Raw genomic sequence first — 25,259 nt, forward strand, 5'->3', positions numbered from 1 at the left:
TTACCACCATCAGTTATTTTGCTCCCCAAATAGCAAAACTCCTTTACTACTTTAAGTGTCTCAATTCCTAATCTAATTCCCTCAGCATCACCCGACTTATTTCGACTACATTCCATTATCCTCGTTTTGCTTTTGTTGATGTTCATCTTATACCCTCCTTTCATACGCGACTGGAACAGGAAATGGAGGTAATGACAGTGGCACGTAAAGTGCCCTCCGCCACACACCGTTGGGTGGCTTGCGGAGTATAAATGTAGATGTAGATGTAGGATGACATGGCGGCCGGTCGGTTCCGTTGGGCTTTCAGGGCCTGATTGGACGGTGTTCGTTTATTACGTACTGAACGCTCCTGGTATACTGGCGGGTCCACCTCTCGCGAAATCTAGTGGTCATTTCCGCGACGTCCGGATACTTTTGATCGGATAGTGTAGACTAGTGAAGACGGTAGGTGTGCGGCGTCGCCGGCGGCAGCTGTGGGCGGTGGTGGGGGCGTGCGGTTATAAGGCGCGAGGCGGCGGAGGCGGCCCAGCACAGCAGCATGAAGTTCCCGGTGCGAGGGCTGGTGGCGCGCTGGCGGTCGCTGGTGTTGCTGCTGTGCCCGCTGGTGCTGCTGCCGCTTGCCGTCTCCAGCTATTCGGTGAGTCGCCGGCGCGTCTTCCTCGGCCACCTACTGCTGTTGTCGCGCGTCTGCGATGTTTCCGCCGAAGCCCGTCTCGCCCGTGGGCAGTAGCCGTCTAGTGTTTCACAGATACCCCGTGCGAGTGCGAGAACTTCGTACGTCACCAGTGCTACAACTGACCGCTGCTTTCTTATCTTTGTCCACCGTAAACGATAGAGCGTACAAACCAGTTTTCCTGCAGAGTGCATCTACGACTGACATACAAGGTGTTTCAAAATACGTGTTACACACTTCTAGAGGTTTCAGAGCGACTTAGTAGATCAAATGTCACATAGGAACCGATGCCCGGAAACGTAGAGAGCGTCAAAGTTATAGGCACCGCCGCCTGTAAATTATGTATAAACGGGCTGTTTCCGTGATGATGTTACAGACTTTCTAAGATGCCGGAGAGGGATAAACGTATCAATTTGAGGTAAGGGTCCCTGTACCCCAAACGAACGTGTCGAAGACTCGAAAGTTGTACAGGCCACACCAATATTCAGGAAAGGTAGTAGCAGTAATCGACATAATTACAGGCCCACGCCGGCCGGAATGACCGAGCGGTTCTAGGCGCTACAGTCTGGAACCGCGCGACCCCTACGGTCGCAGGTTTGAATCCTGCCTCGGGCATGGATGTGTGTGATGTCCTTAGGTTATTTAGGTTTAACTAGTTTCTAAGTCTAGGGGACTGATGACGTCAGAAGTTAAGTCCCATAGTGCTCAGAGCCAATTACAGGCCCATATCATTAACGTCGATATGCAGGACGATTTTGGAACATATATTGTGTTCGAACATTATGAATTACCGCGAAGAAAACGGTCTATTGACACACAGTCAATATGGATTTAGAAAACATCGTTCTTGTGACACACAACTAGCTCTTTATTCGTATGAAGTGCTCAGTGCTATTGACAGTGGGTTTCCATTCCGTATTTCTGGATTTCTGGAAGGCTTTTGACACTGTACCACACAAGCGGCTTGTAGTGAAATTGCGTACTTATGGAATATCGTCTAAGTTATATGAATGGATTTGTGATTTCCTGTCAGAGGGGTCACAGTTCGTAGTAACTGATGGAAAGTCATCGAGTAAAACAGAAATGATTTCTGGCGTTCCCCAAGGTGGTGTTACAGGCCCTTTGCTGTTCCTTATCTATATTAACGATATGGGGGACAATCTGAGTAGCCGTCTTACGTTGTTTGCAGATGACGTTGTCGTTTATCGACTACTAAAGTCATCAGGAGATCAAAACAAATAGCAAAACGATTTAGAGAAGTTACCTGAATGCTGTGAAAATTGGTTGTTGACTCTAAATAACGAAAAGTGTGAGATAAACCACATGAGTGCTAAAAGGAATTCGTTAAACTTCGGTTACACGATAAATCAGTCAAATCTAAAGGCCGTAAATTCAACTAAATACCTAGGAATTAAAATTACGAAAAACTTAAATTGGAAGAAACACATAGAAAATATTGTGAGTAAGGCTAACTAAAGACTACGTTTATTGGCAGGACACTTAGAAAATGTAAGAGACCTACTAAGGAGACTGCCGACACTACGCTTGTCCGTCCTCTTTTAGAATATTGCTGCGCGGTGTGGGATCCTTACTAGGTAGGACTGACGGAGTACATAGAAAAAGTTCAAAGAAGGGCACCACGTTTTGTATTATCGCGAAATATGGGAGAGAATGTCACTGAAATGATACAGGGTTTGGCCTGGACATCATTAAAACAAAGGCGTTTTTCGTTGCGACGAAATCTTCTCACGAATTTCCAACCACAAACTTTCTCCTCCGAATGCGAAAATATTTGTTTGACGCTGACCTTCATGGGGAGAAACGATGACCACGATAAAATAAGGGAAATCAGAGCTCGTATGGAAAGATATATGTGTTCGTTCTTTCCGCTCCCTATACGAGATTGGAATAATAGAGAATTGTGAAGGTGGTTCGATGAACACTCTGCCAGGCATTTAAATGTGATTTGCAGAGTAACCATGTAGATGTAGATGTAGAAAGTTATAGGTGAACGCCGTTCTGATACATGTTCTGGTACCATTGTTGCTGAAATTGTAGGGTTGAGGTGATATTATGGACCAAAACAAGGAAAAAATGTCCAGCAAACATGGGGTCTAAACTGAATCCCTGAGAGCTATGAGCACTTTTTCATCTTCGCTACTTTCAAACCCATCTACCCTATTGAAAAAGTGCTCATAGTTCTTAATTTGTGCATTTTAGGGCCCATGTATACAGGGCATTTTTCCTTATTTTGGTCCATGTTTTCCACCTCTGGAAGTAGTCTACCCTATAATCTTAGCAACAAAACTAGCAGTACGAGTATTCCACTGTCAGAGGTATCAGAACGGTTTTCACTTATAACTTTCAAAAATTTTACTCGTTCATTTCCTGTAGAGGTACCCTTACCTCAAATTTATACATTTATACTTCTACATCATCCTAGAAAGTTTGTAACGTCATCACAGAAACATCCTTTACATAAATACATTTACAGTCGGCGGCGCCTGTAACTTCGACGCTATATAGCATAGTCGGATGACGTTTCCGGACATTGGTTCCTATGTAAAACTCGATCTACCTAGTCCCTTCTACAACCTCTGGATCTGTGTAACATCAATTGTGGAATACCCTGTAGTAATTGCTGTTGTACTCGGTGATGACCTGCGAACACATTTAAGACCAGCGTATGCAGCACTTGGCGAAGTGGTTACTGGGAAATGCACATCCATAAATGTCCGCTGCAGTATTTTTCATACTGCAGAAACAAAAGGTCATTTGCCTTCAAGTATTGGCTTCTTGGTAAGACTGCAGATCCCACAACAGGTGTACACTAACATGACGCGACGTTTATCTTAATAACGTTGGTGTTTTGATTTAGAAATACCTTTTCGTAGTTGCGATGAAAATATTGCTCTTGCTGTAACACATACGAACAGCAGTGTTCGCAACTGATTTCACTCCACTAAGATCCTCTGTTACAGCAGCCATATGTAGTATATGTGGGTTAAAACAGTCTTGCTTGTAACTCAGTGTTTTATTAACAACTCGTTCCGGCTTCGTGGGAAATCTTTAGATTATTCATAGCAATAACAAAATAAATAAAAATTAGAGTATGCTTCTAGCCTGAACGATTTTGAATGTGAATGAGGAACTGTTATTGAATTTAAAATTTTCGTTTCGCAACATATTAAAGAAACCCGGTCTGAAGCACGCGTCAAATCAGATAAACCCCCTGAAACATTTTCCTTTTCCGCCATATTAAAAACAATAAAACAGCTCTGTGGTAGACTAAAGCGCGCGTCGAATCAGATGAAACTGCAGAAACCTCGTCAAAAACAACTAATAAAATATCGTGTAAGCGCGGGATGGATACTAAATAAATAATCAAACTGATTGAGGCGTAAATTAAGATAATCGTACCAACAGGACAGAATGGTGCAGTGGTGGGAACACACAAAGAAGAAAACTCTATCACAGAGCAGTTTTTATGGTTCTTAAAATGTTGGAAAAGGTTAGGATTCAGATGGTTTATTTGATTCGACGCGTGCTTCAGTCTAGCACGCAGCGGTTTTACTGTTTCTAATATATTCCAAAAGGAAAATTTTAAGGTCAGTACCAGTTCATTCACATTTACAATCGTGCAAGGTAGGACCATAACCTTTTTTTCTGATTTTGTGCGTTTATTTCATCCACCTGGTTTAGCTAAATTAAGGAGTTACAAAACCGAATAGACTTAGGAAACCGCCCATTAAAGTGTAAATATACAGATTTGTACATTATTGACGTTATTATGTGCGCTATGGGCTGGTAGTAATCGTTGCATATCAAAAGAACATTGTAATACTTCCTGTATCTATTCAGTTTTAGAGCCACAGAAGGCTCTTGTAGCAGCCATGTAAAATATATTTCTAAATTTAAAAAGACAGCGCTACAAAAGACGATTGCTTACAAGCATTTTCACAAAGAAGCAGAGATCATGTTGGCGTTTGATTTCTGCTTGGGTCAAATTTAATGCGTGAAGCGCTGATATTCGACTTGGCTCTACATGAGAGAGAAAGTTATTCATTTACGCTAAACCGTCTTCCCTGATTGATATTTTCATGCAAGTACGTGCTGTGTTCCAAAATCATGATTGAAAAGGGGGGAAATATCGAACAAGCTTAGTTGCGAATTAATTTCTTATGTTTAGACGTCAGAACAGCACGCTGTAACCTTGCCGTTACTAAAGCAGGAATTATGTGATCCGGCTGGGTATCGGACAGGCGTTATTTCTATGCACTGCGCCTAGAATGCTAGTGAATGATCTCTCTTAGTTACAGCCATACGCCTTCTACGTAATTCAGTGAAAGCGAGTGCTAGAGAAATAATTAGAAATCGTAATTTCCCGATTTTTGTCTAGCACCAGATATATAAGCTGGCTACATTTCGAGGTTATAACACTACCAGAATAATTCTCTGTTCCAGAGTGTTTGACGGAACGCCTGAGTACACTCATTTAAATTTTCATAACAGAATAAATCACGTAATACAGCAGGAGCCAAACATGTTGGGTCGTAGCAAACATAAGTACTAACAAGCCAGAAAGTAGTGTCTGTTGCTATTTCTGTCTTCATATAATTCGGACAGTTTCATTAGGTCATTGGTGCAGAATTATCGGTTACTCAGTTGTTGTCCGACAGGTTGCGTTTACAGAATGTCTGACAATGTTGTGAAATTAAGACGGTGTATCGCGAGAGACTTCACACTACTGAAAGCGTATCCCACATTTCCATACTCGACCGTTTACGCATTGCTTTCGTGGATGCTGCACTCGGTGCGAGTCCCACTCTTAGACGGGTGCGTCGTTTAACTATGCTGCAAGGAGGAAGTCGCGGTTTGTTGATTCGTACAAGTCGCACTGCTTGCTCCCCAGTGCGTGACGATGGCGACAACATTTAGCGCACCGACACCGGAAATCCCTACAACCGCAGTGCAACAACGAGTCGACAGCGCTGCTTGTTGTCCATTCCGCGAATCTTTCGCAACTTCGCGAGGTGGAAGGAGACAAATTGTTATGGAGTCTTAAGACGGAAATTATGGAACGATGCCACTCAAATCTGTTCAATGAGAAGAAAACAATAAATGACCCGTCACCGAGATTCACCGAGGTTTTTTTTTCTTTCGGCATTCGCTTGTAGATTCCTTGCATAAGGGTGCCACAACAACTTCGGGGCGATTTATGGAAACTTTAAGCAAGAATGTAAATCATCTTCTAGAAGTTAATAGGACGAAATAAACGTTTGTTAGCGCTCTTTTTCTTTTGCAGCATAAAGCAACAACTCACAATTTCTCAATTTCTTTCTGATCACCGTAGAAAGAAAGATCAGAGGCGGTGAACAAACTTGTATTGCGCTAGGAAGTGACAGGAAATTGTCCATGGTGTTTTCAGCAGAACCGGCCAGACATTTTACGTGATTTGTATAAACCAGGGAAAATCTAAACGTGAACGGGCGAACTGGAATTAGAGTCCAACTTCTCATGAATGACAGACAAGTGCTTCCTTACTGCGTCCCTCGCTTGGTAACACCACAAACTGGGAACTTTCATTTCACAGGTTTTGCCACAACCATCAGTTGATTCCTAGCACTAAACGATTACTGACCTCTCATAGCAAAAGAAAACCGGATTATGAACAATCTTTTCTACAACCGGATTCCACAATATCCGTCGCCGACTTTCTAATTTACCAACAGTGCGCCCCTGGAAAGGCAACTGAATATGGAACAGGTGTCATAAATAATAAACTGGACTGCGTAGTTAAGACAGAAAATGGGATTAATATCGTTTGTAAAATAATAATGAAATCGTTATCAGTTTCTTACCCTGTCGTCCTCAGCTGCGAATAATAAAAATAAATAAAAAGTAAAAATAAGAAAGCATTTGCATAATCACCTAAAGATACTTTAAAACACAAACACACACACACACACACACACACACACACAAACACACACACACAACACACACACAGTTAGGTCTCTCATATCACAAAAACACGTTCAAATCTAATAGCCGGTGGTTCTAGGCGCTTTAGTCCGGAACCGCGCTGCTGCTATGGTCGCAGGTTCGAATCCTGCCTCGGGCATGGATGTGTGTGATGTCCTTAGGTTAGTTAGGTTTAAGTAGTTCTAAGTCTAGGGGAGTGACGACCTCAGATGTTAAGTCCCATAGTGCTTAGAGCCATTTGAACCATTAAAGTATCTAAAAACAGTCAACATTTGGCAACACCATCCAAAAGATAACATCAAGGAAACAGATGCTCGTTTCCTAGTTCTGTGACAATGAAATTTCGTATGGCAGAATCACAAGAAGAATAGCTAATAAGCCGGCGGGAGTGGCCGAGCGGTTCTAGGCACTTCAGTCTGGATCTGCATGACCGCTACGGTCGCAGGTTCGAATCCTACCTCGGGCATGGATGTGTGTGATGTGCTTAGGTTAGTTAGGTTTAAGTAGTTCTAAGTTCTAGGGGACTGATGACATCAGAAGTTAAGTCCCATAGTGCTCAGAGCCATTTGAACCATTTGAACTTCCTAGCGACAGCAAAAAAGCGCAGGTGATTCCCGTTTTGTAGAAGAGTCGTAGAATAGATGCACATAATTATAAGCCAATGACACTTTTGCAGAAAGAATATCTGCTCTATAAAAATCATGATGGAGTCCACAAACAGAGAACTTGCGAAGCTCAGCCCGTTCTATTCCTCCATGAGACTCCTAGCGCTGTAAACTGGGGCCCTCACGTTGATGTCGTGGTCCATGACTTCAGCAGGGCATTTGACACCGTCCCGTACTGCCATTCAGTCAAAAAACTATGAGCTTGCCAAGTATCGGACCAGATTTGCGACTGGATTCAAGATTTCCTTGCAGATAGACGTCAACTTGTCGCTCTTATTTTTAAAAAAATCGTCAGATCTAAAGGTAATTTCCAGAACAGCCCAAGGAAGCCTGATAGGACCGTTACAGTTTACAATGTATAGAAATCACCTTATAGAGACTGTCGCATGCTCCTTGAGACTGTTCGCAGATGATGCGACTGTCTATAAGAAAGTGCAACGTCACAGTATCAATTTGCAGAATGACCAGCAGAGGGTTGGTGGATGTGCAGGCTTTAGCTGTCGATCCTGAACGTAAATAAATGTAACGTACTGCGCGTACAGAGGAAAAGCAACCCACTACTGTACAACTAGACCACTGATGACTAGATGCTGCCGGCCGGGGTGGCCGAGCGGTTCTAGGCGCTACAGTCTGGAACCGCGCGACCGCTACGGTCGCAGGTTCGAATCCTGCCTTGGGCTTGGGTGTGTGTGATGTCCTTAGGATAGTTAGGTTTAAGTAGTTCTAAGTTTTGGGAGACTGATGACCTCTGAGCCATTTGAACCATTTGACAAGTTGCTGGAAACAATATCTACCGTAAAATACCTAGAAGTAACTATCCAGAATGACCTTATGTATAATGACCACATAAAACAAATAGGAGGAAAGCAGATGCCACTTTGAGACTCATAGGTAGAATCTTAAGGGAATGTAGCCCACAAAGGAAATAGTTTACAAGACGCTTGTTTGACAGATTCTTGGTTCTTCTTAACCAATCTGGGATCTTTACCAGGTAGGACTGACAGAGGAGATGGAGAAGACCCAAGGAAGAGCGGCGCTTTTCGACACAGCATCCTTTAGCCGACGCGAAAATGTTACAGAGATGTTCAACAAAATTCTGTGGCAGGCATTGCAAGAGATGCGTTGCGCATCACGGAGAAATTTACCATTGAAATTTCGAGAGAATACTTTCCCGGGAGAGTCGTACAACGTATTTCTCCGTCCCACATACATTTCGCTAAATGACAACGACGAGAAAATACGAGAAAGTGGAGCTAATACAGAGGCTTACCGACAGTCTTCCCACGCGCCATTCACGAGTGGAACAGGAAAGGAGGGGGGAGGGTTAGTTAGTGGTACCAGAAGTACTCTCCTCTACTTACAGAGTATGATGTACACGTGCATGACTCATTATTTGCGCAAAAATATCGTGGGGGTAATAAGTCCCAACTATTCTTGGGAGCGTGTAGGTAGAGGTGAAAAGAAGTAACATTCGAAAATATCCGATAACGGCCGATATTAACACCAAATCCACACTGATGACCGTCACGATCACTCTAGAATTATGGGTAATTGGGAGTTCCAAATGGTTCAAATGGCTCTAAGCACTATGGGACTTAACATCTGGGGTCACCAGTCCCCTAGACTTAGAGCTACTTAAACCTAACTAACCTAAGGACATCACACACATCCATGCCCGAGGCAGGATTCGAACCTGCGACCGTAGCAGCAGCGCGGTTCCGGACTGAAGCGCCTAGCACCGCTCGGCCACAACGACCGGCAGGTAGGGGGTGGGAAAGGGCGGGGGAAGGGGAAGCGCTATACAGTGAAGGAGTTTCTAGTAAAATTTGTACAAGTCTCACTCACTACTGCGAAAAATTAACTGTGGGGCAACAAGACATCGCTACCATACCTATGGTTAAGGGTTTTGGGATCTGAAGTCGTGACAGGACTGTTCAATGGAACCAAACAGAGAATCCAGAACTAGGAGAACAGCTCATAAGAGCTATGGACGAGGAACGCAAACAGAGATGGCAAAAGCGGATGGAACAAATGGACTTTACGCACTCCTCACAGAAGAGCTGGAGTCTACTGAGGAAACTTGGCGGAGCACAATTCAAGGGACGGAACATCAATAATAAAATGACCCCTAACAAGATATGCTCTTCTATACTACAAACATCCAGAATCCATGCCTCCGCCTCGAAGAAAAAAGAACTGCACCAACTGATGAACGAAGAGCTAGATGCAAGCGAGGAGGAAGCAGGTTTAGCGAACTGGGTAACACAAGAAGAGATAAATATAGCACTAAAGAAAATGTCACCTGGTAAAGCAGCTGGCTGTGACGGCCTTCTTCCAGAATTCTTGAAGAACCTCGGGCCAAAGGGAAGAGTATGGCTGTCTTCTCTTTTCTCTAATATCATAGATACCAGCCGGTTACCAAAGCAATGGAAAAACGCACAAGTCATAGCCATCCAGAAACCAGGGAAAACAGGAGAGAATGCTAAAGATTATAGACCGATATCTTTATTGTGCACCACTTACAAGCTGTTTGAACGAGTCATCCTAGGCAGAATAGAAAGTAAAATAGAAGTTGCTCTTCCCCCAGAGCAAGGCGGTTTTCGAAAAGGAAGAGACTGTTGCGACCAAATTCTCGCCCTAACCACTTTCATTGAAAGAGGTTACCAAAACAAAAAGAAAACGGGCATGGTATTATTAGATCTCACCTCAGCATACGACACCGTATGGACAAAAGGGATACTGTATAAACTGTCAAAAGTCGTGAAATGCAAGAAGATCATAGATCTAGTCAGAAATATGTTGATAAACAGGAGATTCAAGGTATCTCTGAACGGGAAAACAAGCAGCTACAGGACACTACAAAATGGTCTCCCCCAAGGGTCTGTGCTGGCTCCATGCCTTTTCAATTTATACATAGCGGACATCCCAAACCTGGAATCTCGTTCTTTTATGTATGCAGATGACACCGCTATCGCGGCTCACGCCAACACTTTCGAAGAACTGGAAGAAATTTTAAACAGGGATCTGGAACGACTACAACAATATTATGACAACTGGCACCTCAAAGTAAATCCGACTAAATCCGTGGCATCAATAATGCACTTGTGTAACAAAGATGCAAATCGTGAGCTAAAAGTGCAAATAAAAGGTAAATTGTTGAAAAACGATAGAACGCCAAAATATCTGGGTGTTAAGCTAGATCGCACTCTCACATATAAGAGCCACCTGTACGAAGTCGCCCAAAAAATGAAAACAAGAAACAACATCATAATGAAACTGGCAGGAACAACCTGGGGATGTTCCACTGAAACTCTACGCACATCAGCACTGGCACTTCTGTATAGTGTAGCGGAATATTGCGCACCCGTCTGGGCCCGCAGTAGGCATGTCAGATATATTGATGTGCAACTTAACGAGACAATGAGGCTCATAACAGGAACAGTAAGACCCACCCCGAAACCTTGGCTGCCCGTCCTTGCCAATATCGAACCACCCTCGATTAGACGTGAAAGAGCAATCCAGAGGTACAAAGAAAAGTTCAGGGACCTACCTCCTCCCCCTGACAGATTGATGTCAAGAAATCCCTTCTGGAAAGAACTCAAACAACAGATTGATATCGATAACCTGTGGAAACAGCAATGGCAGGAAAGCAAAGTGAATAACAGTTTCCTTATTGAGGACCCATCTCAACGAGTTCCAGGCTTCCAACTCCAACGTAGAGTGTGGGTAACTCTAAATCGTCTGCGGACAGGTGTTGGTCGGTGCGGATATTTGTTGAAAAAGTGGGGTTTCTCCCAGGACCCCAATTGTGAGTGCGGAGAGAGTCAGACCATGCAGCATATAGTTGAGTGCGACGTACACGGACTTAAGGGAGGAAATCTGATGGACATACATGTGATAAGTGACCAAGCACTTTTGTGGCTGGAAACCCTGAAAATTTTATTGTAAATCATTGTTAATGTTAATTTAAATTTTTATGTTGATGTTTGTAAGTGTATCACGCTTTGCCTGTAGCTGAACGAGAAATAAATAATGGAACCAGGCTCGCTATGAAATATCTCATGCCAAAAGTTACTAAAACGACAGTTCTCAATGGCGAGTCGAAGAGAGAAGATCTGTTGATTCCACGTATTCACAGCATTTACTTCGGCATCTATTTTATTTCAAACGACGTCAGTTATCCGTTGTATCCTCAGTGACCATCAACAAGGCACAAGGCTAATCGCTTCAAGTGAGTGGATTAAATCTGGAAAATCCAAACGTTTCACATGGTCACTTACACAGGATGTTGGGGACATAAGTGCAGATATTTTGATCATTGGCGCCGCACTAAGCACCCACTCTAGTGTGTTAGTTGTTTTTTTCTCTGTGTGTAACACTGTTTCCGCAGGCACGTCGTATGGCACGTAACCTGATATTTTCTGCACAGTTGTAACTGCTGCAACTGCACAACCAAGAGGACTACACCTGTAAATAAAGACTAACCGTTTTGCGTCCATGCATCCACACTTCAACACTTGACCTGCTTCCCCGGGGCAAATAAGCATTAACTGATTGCTCTTGCCACACGCACTTGGAGATACTAACCATCCTAAAAACATAGTACTCCTAATAGCTATTCCTAATGAGGTAAATACTGATGTAATGTTATTCAGCCACCAATAAAAAATCTGCACTTACACTCTAACACCCTGTATGTGCAAGCTCACCAATGGGTCAGCCTAAAACTTTTTTTCGCAGAAGAAATATCGTTGTCCAAAAGCACTTGCTTAAGTTTTTTCAGATTTATTTTATTGCACAAAGAATCATTGTCTCTAATTGATTTTGAACATGTAAATGTGTCTGCTTTTTATATGTGTACTTACGTGGAAAGGAAAAGAGGCAAAAGAGGCATTGCAACGTGTACCGGGCACAGCTGGTACAGCGGTACAAAAAAATCGAGACTGAGGACAGTACTGATGAGCTATTTCTTCAAAACAAGAGGTTTAGGAGATACGACAAAAGGAAATAAACAATGCCGCAAATTTGTGCACCTACCAAATATGTTCAGTTAGCGACTGTCTCCTTCAAAATAGTACTCACGTGAGTCAAGGTACGCCTGTGTTCGGCCCTTCCGATTATCAAAACATTTGTGAAGCACAGTTTTCGTGAGGCTGTGCGGTAGCTACTTCTTTAATGCCTCTCAAGGCATCACTAAAACACATCAGTAGTAAACTGCTCGTCCACTGCTAATGAGCTGAGCGATTTTGATAAAACTTGCCCTAGTATACGGATACAATCTCGCACAAATACAGCACGAGTAATAGTTCTTTAATATTGTTAGCAGCCCGACTTACTTTGCATCAACGCAGTACAACTGTCAAATGCGATACGCAGACAGTGATACACGTGTTCACATACCAGCGAACACCAGATAGTGGTCTCTAAGCGTACGAAACCTTACAAATTGCCGCACGGGGCAGGTGCGAGGTCTAAGGCGTCTTGTCACGGTCCGCGCGGCTGCCCCCGTCGGAGGTTCGAGTCCTCCCTCCGGCATGGGTTTGTGTGTCGTCCTCTGCGTAATTTAGTTTAAGTTAGATTAAATAGTGTGTAAGCTTAGGGACCGATGACCAAAGCAGTTTGGTCCCATGAGACCTTACCACAAATTTCCAAATTTCCTTACAAATTACACATGTACCCGCATTTTGTATCTGAACTGCCAGTAATATTAATGTTCTGAAGGCATTACGTGACTCATGCTATTGGAAAGCATCAATATTGTTATTCATTGTTTTGTCCCATAGTATCGCTATCTTGTGCTTAATTTGAAGTCCAGATTACCCCGCATTGTACTCTGTTTAGGACTTCTTTTGGCTCCTGTACCGCTCTTCGTTTTCGTAATGCAGTGAAAGTTTCCCTATGTACGACCTATTTGGCAAACACATCGCAAAGACACCCGCTCCCCCCTTCTAGGTAAAGCAAAAGTGCTTAGAACCTTTCTCGTAACGAAACCGGAGTGAGATGGCATAACAGCTAAGCAGTATAATGTAGTAGTAATCGCCAGGTTCAGTTGTGGTTTCTATTTCAGACCGAAAATATGTTGTCTTTTCTACTTCCTCCTGTCTGTCAGTACAATCTAAACGACGATTAGAAATAATTTTCCGCTAATGATATTCTTTTCTTGTCGGACACTCGTTTAGCTCATGTGAACATGTAAGCATCTCTGGACAAAATCTCAGCGTAGAGCGACTGCAGCTGCTGAATCTTGCGTCTCACGTTTGTTCCTTTACGAAGTTTCGTCAGACTTGTAAAATAACAATTTCTTCGCCACCAAGGTTTTATTTACATCCGTTGCGAAACTTCGTCACTCGACGGCTACGTCTAAGAAACTTTGTACACTGTCTTTTTAGATGCACATAATTATGAACTTCGCCGGCCGCGGTGGTCTAACGGTTCTAGGCGCTCAGTCCGGAACCGCGCGACTGCTACGGTCGCAGGTTCGAATCCTGCCTCGGGCATGGATGTTTGTGATGTCCTTAGGTTAGTTAGGTTTAAGTAGTTCTAAGTTCTAGGGGACTGATGACCACAGATGTTAAGTCCCATAGTGCTCAGAGCCAATTATGAACTTCGTTGTAACAATCACTTCTTCTCGTTTCGCTGATCCTGTGCTTCGTCAAAATTCGGTATATCAACCGAAGTCTGTTTTAGTTGATTGTTACGTCCGATTTAATAATTCCCATTGCTCACACAGCTGCCACTAGAATGGAAACATCCCTCTGACAACATGGAAGCTGTTGCTAAGGACATTTTCGAAGTTCCAGTAAGTAGCTACTTAGCTCTCAACGGGAAGCTGATTAGGGACTTCTGGTTTTATCTAGCAACCGTCGGATTATAGTTACCTAAGCACGTCCAGTGGACGACGGGTCAACTTTGGTCTTTCGTATCTTTTCCTTATCGCCTTCTATCTCTTCCAGGGACCCCTCGGTGAACTCTGAATATGTACCGTGACAACACAAAGGTTACTCATTCTGATTCGTTTAAGATATTAACTAAATATTAAGCAAATCGGAACATTTACAGAAAAACTGAAAGTGCTTATATACAGCGAGGAGACAGTAAGCACTTAACAGGTTCACAGGCACGCTGAGGTACACAAGATACTTTCGTGCCAAGCCTTAACCCACGTTTGTAAATCAGACTGAAATCTCTTGTCCTTCCATGAATGTTTACTCTTTTTATATCTGTATCTACATTTATACACCGCATTCCAGCTATCGGAGTGCGGTGGAGGATACATGATTGTAACTATAATTTCCCCTCTTTTATATCAGCAGTCTGAGAACACAAGGATTTGTAAGAAATAACAACAAAGCTCCTTTTATTCACTTTAATATTAATAAATAACATTTAAACATGAGCTCCGTGATTTTAAATGCATAATTTGATGCGCTTTGTAAGATTAAGGTGAACTCGATGGAGCCGTCAATTGTAGCACACTTACTGGTAATGTGATCTGTCAGGTGGTTTAAATTTGTAGTCGTCATCGAGTAAACTCCTCTTTCAGCATACCCCAGAAAAAGAAATTAAAGGGAGAAAGGTCTGGCTAACTTGGGGACCACTCTTCATGACCGCTTCTTCCAATTCAGTGAAGAAAATTGTCAATCAGCCAATCTCCAACAGCTACAGCAAGATGGGCTGCGGCCCCAGCCAATCTCTAACAGCTGCAGCAAGATGGGCTGGGACCCCATCCCGCTGAAACCAGTCTGGAAGTCCCTCATCCAAGCGCTCAGTTTGAGGCATCAATTAGTGTCTCAGCATGTTTGGATAAGTGTCACTTCTTACATTTTCATCAAAGAAGATAGGTCGTAGCACATGAGCTTTCGACAGACCACACCACACCGTCACCTTTTGGCAGCCCTCTCTTCCAGGGGTTAAGCAAACCTGTGGCCATTCTGTCTTCTGTGGACATTCTGGAAAATGGTACCGTGTACATAATACGTCTGTACACTTTAATATTTATAGATGAAAAACAGTATATCTTTATAAAACTGGAGCACAATTTACCTTTAAGCACGTCAATAAATGGTAGTCAGTACCAAGTATCCCATCAAATTAGCGAGCATGGCAAAGCGTATGCAGCTGTCATAGAATGTACTTTTTATGTCTATCATCACATTTTTGCTATGTATACAAAATTCTACTTTCGATTTACTATGCTACCATACTCACCAAGTTGATGGACGCGTATACGTTCGAGATCATATCTTGAAGTTTACAGAAATAGTCGGTCTGTACCAGCCAGGTCAGCTGAGAGCGCTCCGCTGCTTCCTGGACTCCGGTAGGCGCGCCGGCCCCAGATAGAATCCGCCCGATGGATGAACGACGAGGGCCGGTGTGCCGGTGAGCCTGGATGTGGTTTTTATGCGGTTTTCCGCATCCCCTGGGTGAATACCGGGTTGGTTCCCACGTCCCGTCTCAGTTACACGACTCGCAGAAATTTCAAAACGTTCGCACTATTTAATGGCTTACAATACACGCAGACAGTTGGGGTGCACTGCTTCCGTCCCATAGGGTGCGGGGTGGCGACAGGAAAGGCATCTGGCCACCCTCTGACACTATATCGCCTAATCCGTAGCAACTCGGCCGACCTCGCGTTGAAATGGGACAAAGGTCCTAAGGAAATGATGAGATACGCGAATGTTTGTTCATTCATAGCTTGCATGTATTTGCTATTTCTTACAGGAATTATACCTCGAGTTTTCTTCAACTACAAGTGTATAATAGACAGAGAAATTATAAATTTGAGGAAAACTTGATATTACACACCGAGTTAGTTGAAAAGGCATGACACAGCAGCACAAACTCAAAACTAGAAATGCTGTTTCCATGGTTATATGTTTGAGTGTACACGTAATCCTATCCCCGCAAGATCTGTAATTATGAAGGAGATATTCCAGTGTATTGTACTAGAAATGAGTAAGAAATTCAGAAGTGGATGCCGAATTGAGTGATATTGCGTCATAGCGTATTTCGTCACTTGTAAGTACCTCTCGGTGTTTTTGGCGTTACTGTTGCCGTTACGAAGCTACCGTAGAGATGGTGTCAGCACGCTGTTTATTGTTGAACTAACAGTGACGGCTTACGGCGAGCGCCCGTGATCGACATGTGGGAAGGTCGACGAGCAAGGATGTGTCTATCCTTTATAAGAGAGTAAAGGCAACATTTGCTTGGAGTGATGTATGCTACACGTCGGAGGGATTGTCTGTCATGGGACTCGTGTGATCTCGTAGTCTAACGTAAGGGAAAAACGCTGAGTTATTTAGCGGGAGGACGAATGTAAATGAATGATTGTGACACAACTGCGCCGTCTAGCTCACTCTAGGACACGAATTCGGGTTCCTGCCTTTCGTGGACAAATAGTGAGCTACCCGAGTACTTCTCAAGCATCAAGAAACAATTCCGAAAAGCATATTGTTCCTCACAAAAAATAATTTCAGGATTATGTATGTTGCGAAGCGAAAGAGTCTTCCAGAATACAGAACCAGAGCCTGTGTCTCAGCTATTCAGTGACATCTTGTGCCAATTTTCTTTGTTATCTGTATGTATCGACCCTGAGGATCAGGCGCCGGGCATATAGTCTAGCTTCAGTAACTGCGCTCTTGAGCTTTCTGTATCTGGCTATAACTGATCCTAAGCTGTCCTGAGTCTTTCACGATATGCAGGGGTAGTCATTTCAGATATTAGTCAACGGGTGTTGTAGGAGCCGCTTGTGTCTGAGAGACACGTGGGTCACGATGAAGACTCGGAATAGACAGCATGAGGTATACCTCTGAAGTTTCTGAGAACTACCCGATCCCAGTGTGAGAAGTGGACTTACTCTGGCAGCTGTGCGGCAGAAACGACGAGTACGCATCCTCAGTGGCGACTGATCATGTGCGGTGAGCAACATCTTGCCAAATTCTAGTACGAGTGGCATGGATTGCGCGGAGAATGATGGAGAACCTGGGGTAAACTGGCCCGGCGGTGGATACTTCTGGTCAACACGTATCCCGCGTCTAAATTCAGTGAAAGAATACTTCTAGTAACAAATCCGGAACGAACCAAGACCAACTGGAAGTGAAATAACGTGGTACCCCATTTGCTTCCGAGATCTGGGACACAGACGTGCCCTCTCGGCCTTTTCACCATCACTGACAACTTTCGAAACAGTCACTTATTTTGCACATTCTAAATGCTAGACATATTGCAAAGATGTTTGTGTACGGGGCAATCGATCACTGGAAGTAGCGCGGTCTTGACGACCTTATAACGTATGTCTCAAGTGAAACACTTGGCGAGCGGTAGGGCTAAACGCGACCGCGTATTTCGCTGCGAACTGATTGTTTGAATGACTCAGTCTGAGACTATTCTAGGGTTTCATGTCAGTGTGGTCCTAATTCAGATGCGCTACCATGGATGAGTAACATGTCAAGTTGTCCGCCGCGGTAGCTGCGCCTTCAGCGTGGCGGATTGTTAATTGAAGGGGCCCATATTCGATTCCGGCCCGGTCGGCGATTTTATCCTCTCGGGGACTGATGCTTTGTTGTCCTTACAGTCGCATTGTCATAATTGACGTTCCACTGTTGAAATGTCTGTATAAGTAAGCCCCGCAAAAGTTACATTGAGTCGCCTTCCGTTGATCATTCTCACATTACAGTTTACAAATGCATGGTAAGATTCTTGCTAGCATTTGGAAGCTCAGCGTATCACCTGCAGCTCTTCCAGATCTTTAACGTGCATCTGTCTGTTGCCATATTTAACGTTCGTTGCATTGTGAACTGCTCAGTTTTCGAGGACTGTCTCAGAATCGGATTTCCATTAGTTCATTCGACTACTAGGGTCATCGAATTCGTAACATACTCGCCTAGTAAAATTGTTTCAACCTTCTTTTGCGGTGATTCGTTATTCTACACGTTCACACTTGGACTATTCTATGCTTTATTATAGCAACGACCGTGTATTAGGTGAAATTATAATCATTTGAATCAAAATTTATGAGGTTTATTCACAATTCCACGCCACTATTAAATTTATGCATAAATATTCTTACACTTTCACGATTTTGTGTGTGTGTGGAAACTTCCATCGAAGTACAATATGTAACTTTACAGACATTCTGCATTCAGTAGGAATGCTATAGTACACTGACGTGACAAGAACCACGGATATCTTCTAATATCGTGTCGGAACTCCTTTTGCCCGACATAGTGCAGTACCTTGACGTAGCATGGACTCAATAAGTAGCTGGAAGTCCCGGCAGAAATACTGAGCCATGTTATCTCTATAGCCATTAAGAATTCCGAAGGTATTGCCGGTACAGGATTTTGCATACGAACTGACCTCTCGATTATATCACATAAATGTTCGATGGTATTCATATCGGGCGATCTGGATGGCCAAATCATTCGTTCGAATTTTCCAGAAAATTCTTCAAACTAATCGAGAACACTTGTGGCCCGGTGACATGGGGCATTGTCATCCATAAAAAATTCATCTTTGTTTAGAAAGAGGAAGTCCATGAATGGCTGCAGATGGTCTCCGAGTAGACGAACGTAACCATTTCCAATTAATGGTCAGTTCAGTCGGACCAGAAGACCCATGCCATTCCACGCAACCGCAGCCCACACCATTATGGAGCTACTACCAGCTCGGAATGTGTTTTCTTGGCATCTTGGGTCCATGGCATCGTGGGTTCTGCGCCGCACTCTAACCCTACCATCAGCTCTTAACCAACTGAAAGTGAGACTCATCGAGGCCACGGTTTTCCAGTCGTCTAGGGTCCAATCGATAAAGTCACGGTCCAGGAGAGGCGCTGCAGGCGATGACGTGCTGTTACCAAAGGCACTCGCATCGGTCGTCTGCTGCCATAGTCCATTAACGCCACATTTTGCCCCACTGCCCTAACAGATACGTTAGTCGGACGCCCCACATTGATTTCTGCAGTTATTCCAAGCAGTGTTGCTTGTCGGTTACCACTGACAACTTGATACACATGCAGCTGCCCTCGGTCGTTAACTGAAGGCCGTCGGCCACTGCGTTGTCTGTGGTGAGAGGTAATGCCTGAAATGTGGTATTCTCGGAAGACTATTGACACTGTGGATCTCAGAATTCTGCATTCCCTAACAATTTCCGAAATAGAACGTTCCATACATCTAGCTCCAGCTACCACTCAGTGCTCAAAGTCTGTTAAATTCCGTTGTGCGGCCATAGTAACATTGGAAACCATTTCGCTTGAATCATCTGAGTACACATGACAGCTCCGCCAATGCACTGCCCTTTTATACCCTGTGTACGCGATACTGCCGCCATCTGTATATTTGCAGCTCCTATCGAAAGACTTTTCTCACCTCACTGTAAATCGAATGCATCGCTCGAGAAGTAATGGTCAGCGTTTTCTGAGATGTAAAATAATTGATGAATACTGACTGCCTAGAAAAGGGCGAAACAATAATTGGTGAATAATACGCAACTCTCCTGATCTAAGTGTACGAAAAAATACGTTTAAAGAGCGCTAGATGGAAAAAGGAGAAAAGATCTTTCATCAGATTAATGCACCTGTTCATAAATGTGCAGTGGCAATAGCAAAGCACAGATCTGAAGTACGATTTGTTGGAATAGTCTCATAATGACCACACTTAACCCTGACTTGAACTCTACCTTCTCCCACATCTAAAGAGCTTCACGGCTGTCAATCGCATTTGGGTCCAATGATTACTTGACAGCATTGGTAGATGGATTTGTGGTACAGCTTTCAGAATCATTCTTCAGGGATTAAAACTATTCTCTGAAAAAAGAAGAAAGGTTGACATAGAAAATACACTGTATCTAAACGAAGTCCCACCTACAAAAATAAAGTGATATGTGATCTACAATTAGACTGTCGCTGCCTTGGCAGTACCCCTTCTTCGCAGCCACACACACACACACACACACACACACACACAGATACCTTTTTGTAACACCCTGTATATACTACTGACCATAAAAATTGCTACACCACGAAGACGACGTGCTACAGACGCGAAATTTAACCGACAGGAAGAAGATGCCGTGATATGTAAATGATTAGCTTTTCAAAGCATTCACACAAGATTGGCGCCGGTTGTGACACCTACAACGTGCTGCCATGAGGTAAGTTTCCAACCGATTTCTCATACACAAACAGCATTTGACCGGCGTTGCCTGGTGGAACGTTGTTGTGATGCCTCGTGTAAGGAGGAGAAATGCGTACCATCACGTTTCCGACTTTGATAAAGGTCGGATTGTAGCCTATCGCGATTGCGGTTTATCGTATCGCGACATTGCTGCTCGTGTTGGTCGAGATCCAATGACTGTCAGCAGAATATGGAATCTGTGGGTTCAGGAGGGTAATAAGGAACGCCGTGCTGGATCCCAACGGCCTCGTATCACTAGCAGTCGAGATGCCAGGCATCTTATCCGCATGACTGTAACGGATCGTGCAGCCACGTCTCGATCCCCGAGTCAACAGATGGGGACGTTTGCAAGACAACAACCATCTGCACGAACAGTTCGACGATGTATGCAGCAGCATGGACTATCAGCTCGGAGACCGTGGCTGCGGTTACCCTTGACGCTGCATCACAGACAGTAGTGCCTGCTATGGTGCACTCGACGACGAACCTGGGTGCACGATTGGCAAAACGTCATTTTTTCGGATGTATCCAGGTTCTGTTTACAGCATCATGATGGTCGTATCCGTTTTTGGCGACATCGCTGTGAACGCACATTGGAAGCGTGTATCCGTCATCGCCATACTGGCGTATCACCCGGCGTGATGGTATGGAGTACCATTGGTTACACGTCTCGGTTACCTCTTGTTCGTATTGACGGCACTTTGAACAGTGGACGTTACATTTCAGATGTGTTACGACCAGTGGCTCTACCCTTCATTCGATCCCTGCGAAACCCTACATTTCAGCAGGATAATGCACGATCGCACGTTGCAGGTCCTGTACGGGCCTTTCTGGATACAGAAAATGTTCGACTGCTGCCCTGGCCAGCACATTCTCCAGATCTCTCGCCAATTGAAAACGTCTGGTCAATGGTGGCCGAGCAACTGGCTCGTCACAATTCGCCAGTCACTACTCTCGATGAACTGTGGCGTCGTGTTGAAGCTGCATGGGCAGCTGTACCTGTACACGCCATCCAAGCTCTGTTTGACTCAATGTCCAGGCGTATCAAGGCCGTTATTACGGCCAGAGGTGGCTTTCTGAATACTGATTTCTCAGGATCTATGCACCCAAATTACATGAAAATGTAATCACATGTCAGTTCTAGTATAATATATTTGTCCAATGAATACCCGTTCATCATCTGCATTTCTTCTTGGTGCAGCAATTTTAATGGCCAGTAGTGTATATGTATAGGATTGATAAGTTCTACAGTTCAGAGAGAAAATATACTGTCAGTTAACAGGGAAAAAGTATGTTTTCACCCGGGAGAAAGTGTATTTTTAATCGGCGAGGAAATGGGCCGCAAATGGGGAAATACAGTGACGTAGGCAAGTTCTACAAAGGACATATTATTATGGCCCGATGCCTGGAAGCGAACACCTCGGGAACTGCGAAGCTGGTCGGCTATTTGAGTGCTACTATCGTATCGGTGGAACGCGGTTGATGCGCAGTGGACCACAAGGGGTAGGCGGCAAGGTGTTGAACGCCCATGACGCATCGCAGAATGTGGATGTCGGAGGCTTGCCCGATCTGGTAAAAAAGGATAGGCAACTGTTTATGACAAATTCTACGACGGAGTCAGTCCAGCTGCATGTGATTTGGAGAATTCACCACACACTGCTGGACATAGGGCTCCGCAGCAGGCGATTCCTGCTTGTTCCATGCAAACCCAGCGACATCGGCAATTACCAGTGGGCAAGCGATAATCGAAATTAGACTGTGGATCAATGTACACGTGTCCCCTAGTCGGATGAATCACGTTTTTCGTTTTACACCAGGCCATTGGTTGTGTACAGATGCTTTCATGCGACCTGTGGTAGTAATCTAAGGCACACACAAAAGTGGAATAAAAAACACCGTTAAGGCCTTGAAGGCCCAACTGTACCGACCGGCCGCCGTGTCATCCTCAGCGCTTAGGCGTCACCAGATGCGAATACAGAAGGGCATGTGGTCCGCACACCGCTTTCCCGGCTGTTGCCAGTTTTCGTGACCGGTGACGCTACTTCTCAGTCAAGCAGCTCCTCAACTGACCTCACAAGGGCTGAGAGCATCTCGCTTGCCAATAGCACTTGGCAGACCCAGACAGCGACCCATCCCGACAGCACTTAACTTCGGTGATCTGGCGGAAACCTGTGTTACCACTGCGACAAGGTGGTTGGCCCAACTGTGAAATAAGTGAACGTCAATATGGGCCACCTGCATCTGTTCATGATTCCAGTCTTTCCCAATGGGGATGGCACTTTCCAGCAGGTTAATTGTCCGCATCACAATGCTACATCGTGGTACTGTAGTTTGTGAAGCATGATAGTGAACTCAGGCTGGTATCTTAGCTACCAAATTCACTTCAACTTAACCCGCTGGAACACATTTGGGACGCTATCGGTCGAAAGCTTCGCGTCCACAAGTCTCAGGCCAGCTATTTACGGGAATTGCGTGACCTGTGTTTAGATATCTTGTGCCACATGCTTCTGGAAAACCCTACCACTGCTTGTCGTGCGACACAGAATTGCTGCTGCATTGCGTTCCGAAGGTGGACCAGCAGCCTCTGCAATAGCTGGTCATAATGTTTTCGCTCAACAAAGTATTTATTGGGAGAGGCGCCTTAAGACGTGGGCACACAATGGGATTCTCCTTTTCAGTTTAGTCAAGTTATAGCATTTACTGAGATGTTCGCAATATACTTCAAATCTTACTACACTCATGTTCATAAATTAAGGATAATGCTGATACATGGTGAAATAACACTCTGGTGGGCGGTTTGCAGGTTTAAATCACCTCAGGGTATGACCATGCGGTGCATTTGACCTGCGGTCGCAGCACGGTGGCGCTGGCAGCAGTCCATATACTCAGAGGTGTGTTGGTGCATGTCAGAGTACGGTGCAGCGAGTAAGTGTGCAGACGTTTTCAGACGTTCTAATGGTAATTATGTGTTGAAAATGGCCCAAAGAACACATATTGACGACGTTATGAGGGGTAGAATACCAGGGCGACTGGAGGCTGGTCAAACACAGCAGGTCGTATCCCGGGCCCTCCGTGTGCCACAAAGTATTATCTCAAGATTATGGCAACGATTCCAGCAGATAGGAAACATGTCCAGGCGCTACAGTACGGGACGTTCAGAGTCTATAACACAACAAGAAGACCGATATCTCACCATCAGTGCCCGCAGACGGTCACGGAGTACTGCAGGTAGCCTTGCTCGGGATCTTACCGCAGTCACTGGAACAGTTGTCTCCAGACACACGGTCTACAGACGACTCAACAGACATGGTTTACTCGTCCGGAGACCTGCAAGGTGCATTGCACTGACCCCTGGTCACAGGAGAGCCTGTAAAGCCTGGTGTCAAGAACATTGTACATTGTCATTGGAACAGTGGTCCCAGGTTATTTTCAAGGACGAGTCCAGGTATAGTCCGAACAGTGATTCTCGCCGGGTGTTCATCTGGCGTGAACCAGAAACCAGATACCAACCCCTTAAAGTCCTTGAAAGGGACCTTTGTGAAGGTGGTGGTTTGATGGTGTGGGGTGGGATTATAATTGGTGCACGTACACCCCTGAATGTCTTTGACAGAGGAACCGTAAAAGGTCATGTGTATCAGGTCGTCATTTTGCACCAGTGTGTCCGCCTTTTCAGAGGTGCAGTGGGTCCCACCTTCCTCCTGATGGATTATAACGCACGGCCTCACCGAGCTGCCATCGTGGAGGAGTACCTTGAAACAGAAGATATCAGGCGAATGGAGTGTCCTGCCTGTTCTACAGAACACGTCTGGGATGCTCTCGGTCGACGTATCGCTGCACGTCTTCAAACCCCTACGACACTTCAGGAGCTCCGACAGGCACTGGTGCAAGAAAGGGAAGCTATATGCCAGCAGCTGCTCGACCACCTGATCCAGAGTATGCCAACCCGTTGTGCGGCCTGTGTACGTGTGCATGGTGATCATAACCCAATTGATGTCGGGGTACATGCGCAGGAAACAGTGGCGTTTTGTAGCATTGCATTGCACTGACCCCTGGGCACAGGAGAGCCTGTGAAGCCTGATGTCAAGACCATTGTACATTGTCATTGCAACAGTGGTCCCAGGTTATTTTCAAGGACGAGTCCAGGTATAGTCTGAACAGTGATTCTCGCCGGGTGTTCATCTGGCGTGAACCAGGAACCAGATACCTGGGGAATTTTTCTCAACTTATCACCAATACCGTGGGCTTACAGATCTGTGCCGTGTGTGTTCCCGATGTGACTATGCTATTAGCGCCAGTTTTGTGTAGTGCCACGTTGTGTGGCACCAGATTCTGCAATCATCCTTAATTTATGAGCATTAGTGTAGTTCAACAACCACGAGGGAAATAAAATTTAGAAAAACAGCTACACATTTATTAAAATTACTTCTAGAGAAGCGCCCAACATATTAAAAAAATTACTCTGTCGTTTACTGGTTATCGCAGTTGCTTCCACATATCGTTGGGAAGCCCAGCGGTGTTAGATAATTGGAAGTTTACTGTACATATTTGGAGTAGCAGATTGTCTTGTTGAGAAATAATGTAGTTTAATTACCGGATTTAAGAGATATGAGGCACAATACTGCATGACGAGAAGATGAGTAGCGCCAGCCCTGTTTACGTCAACCAGATGCTGAGGCACACCGCGCTTTATCTCGTGTAATTGCCGAGAGTATTTAGTGGACGACGTTTCCACGTGAGTTCACCCTTCAGTACTCGCGTCGCATG

General features: G+C 44.6%; 1 protein-coding gene across 1 annotated transcript in view; it reads left to right on the forward strand.

The window, feature by feature from the left end:
• The first annotated feature begins 538 nt into the window (after positions 1 to 538).
• The window catches only part of LOC124711226 (protein I'm not dead yet-like), a 258,445-nt gene continuing 233,724 nt past the window's right edge, over positions 539 to 25,259 (forward strand). The window contains exon 1 of the mRNA XM_047241185.1: positions 539 to 637. Within this exon, the coding sequence (XP_047097141.1) occupies positions 539 to 637 (99 nt within the window). The remainder of the gene's footprint in view (positions 638 to 25,259) is intronic.

This window comes from Schistocerca piceifrons, chromosome 8 (genome assembly GCF_021461385.2).
Source record: "Schistocerca piceifrons isolate TAMUIC-IGC-003096 chromosome 8, iqSchPice1.1, whole genome shotgun sequence".
In the NCBI taxonomy this organism is placed as follows: Eukaryota; Metazoa; Arthropoda; class Insecta; order Orthoptera; family Acrididae; genus Schistocerca; species Schistocerca piceifrons.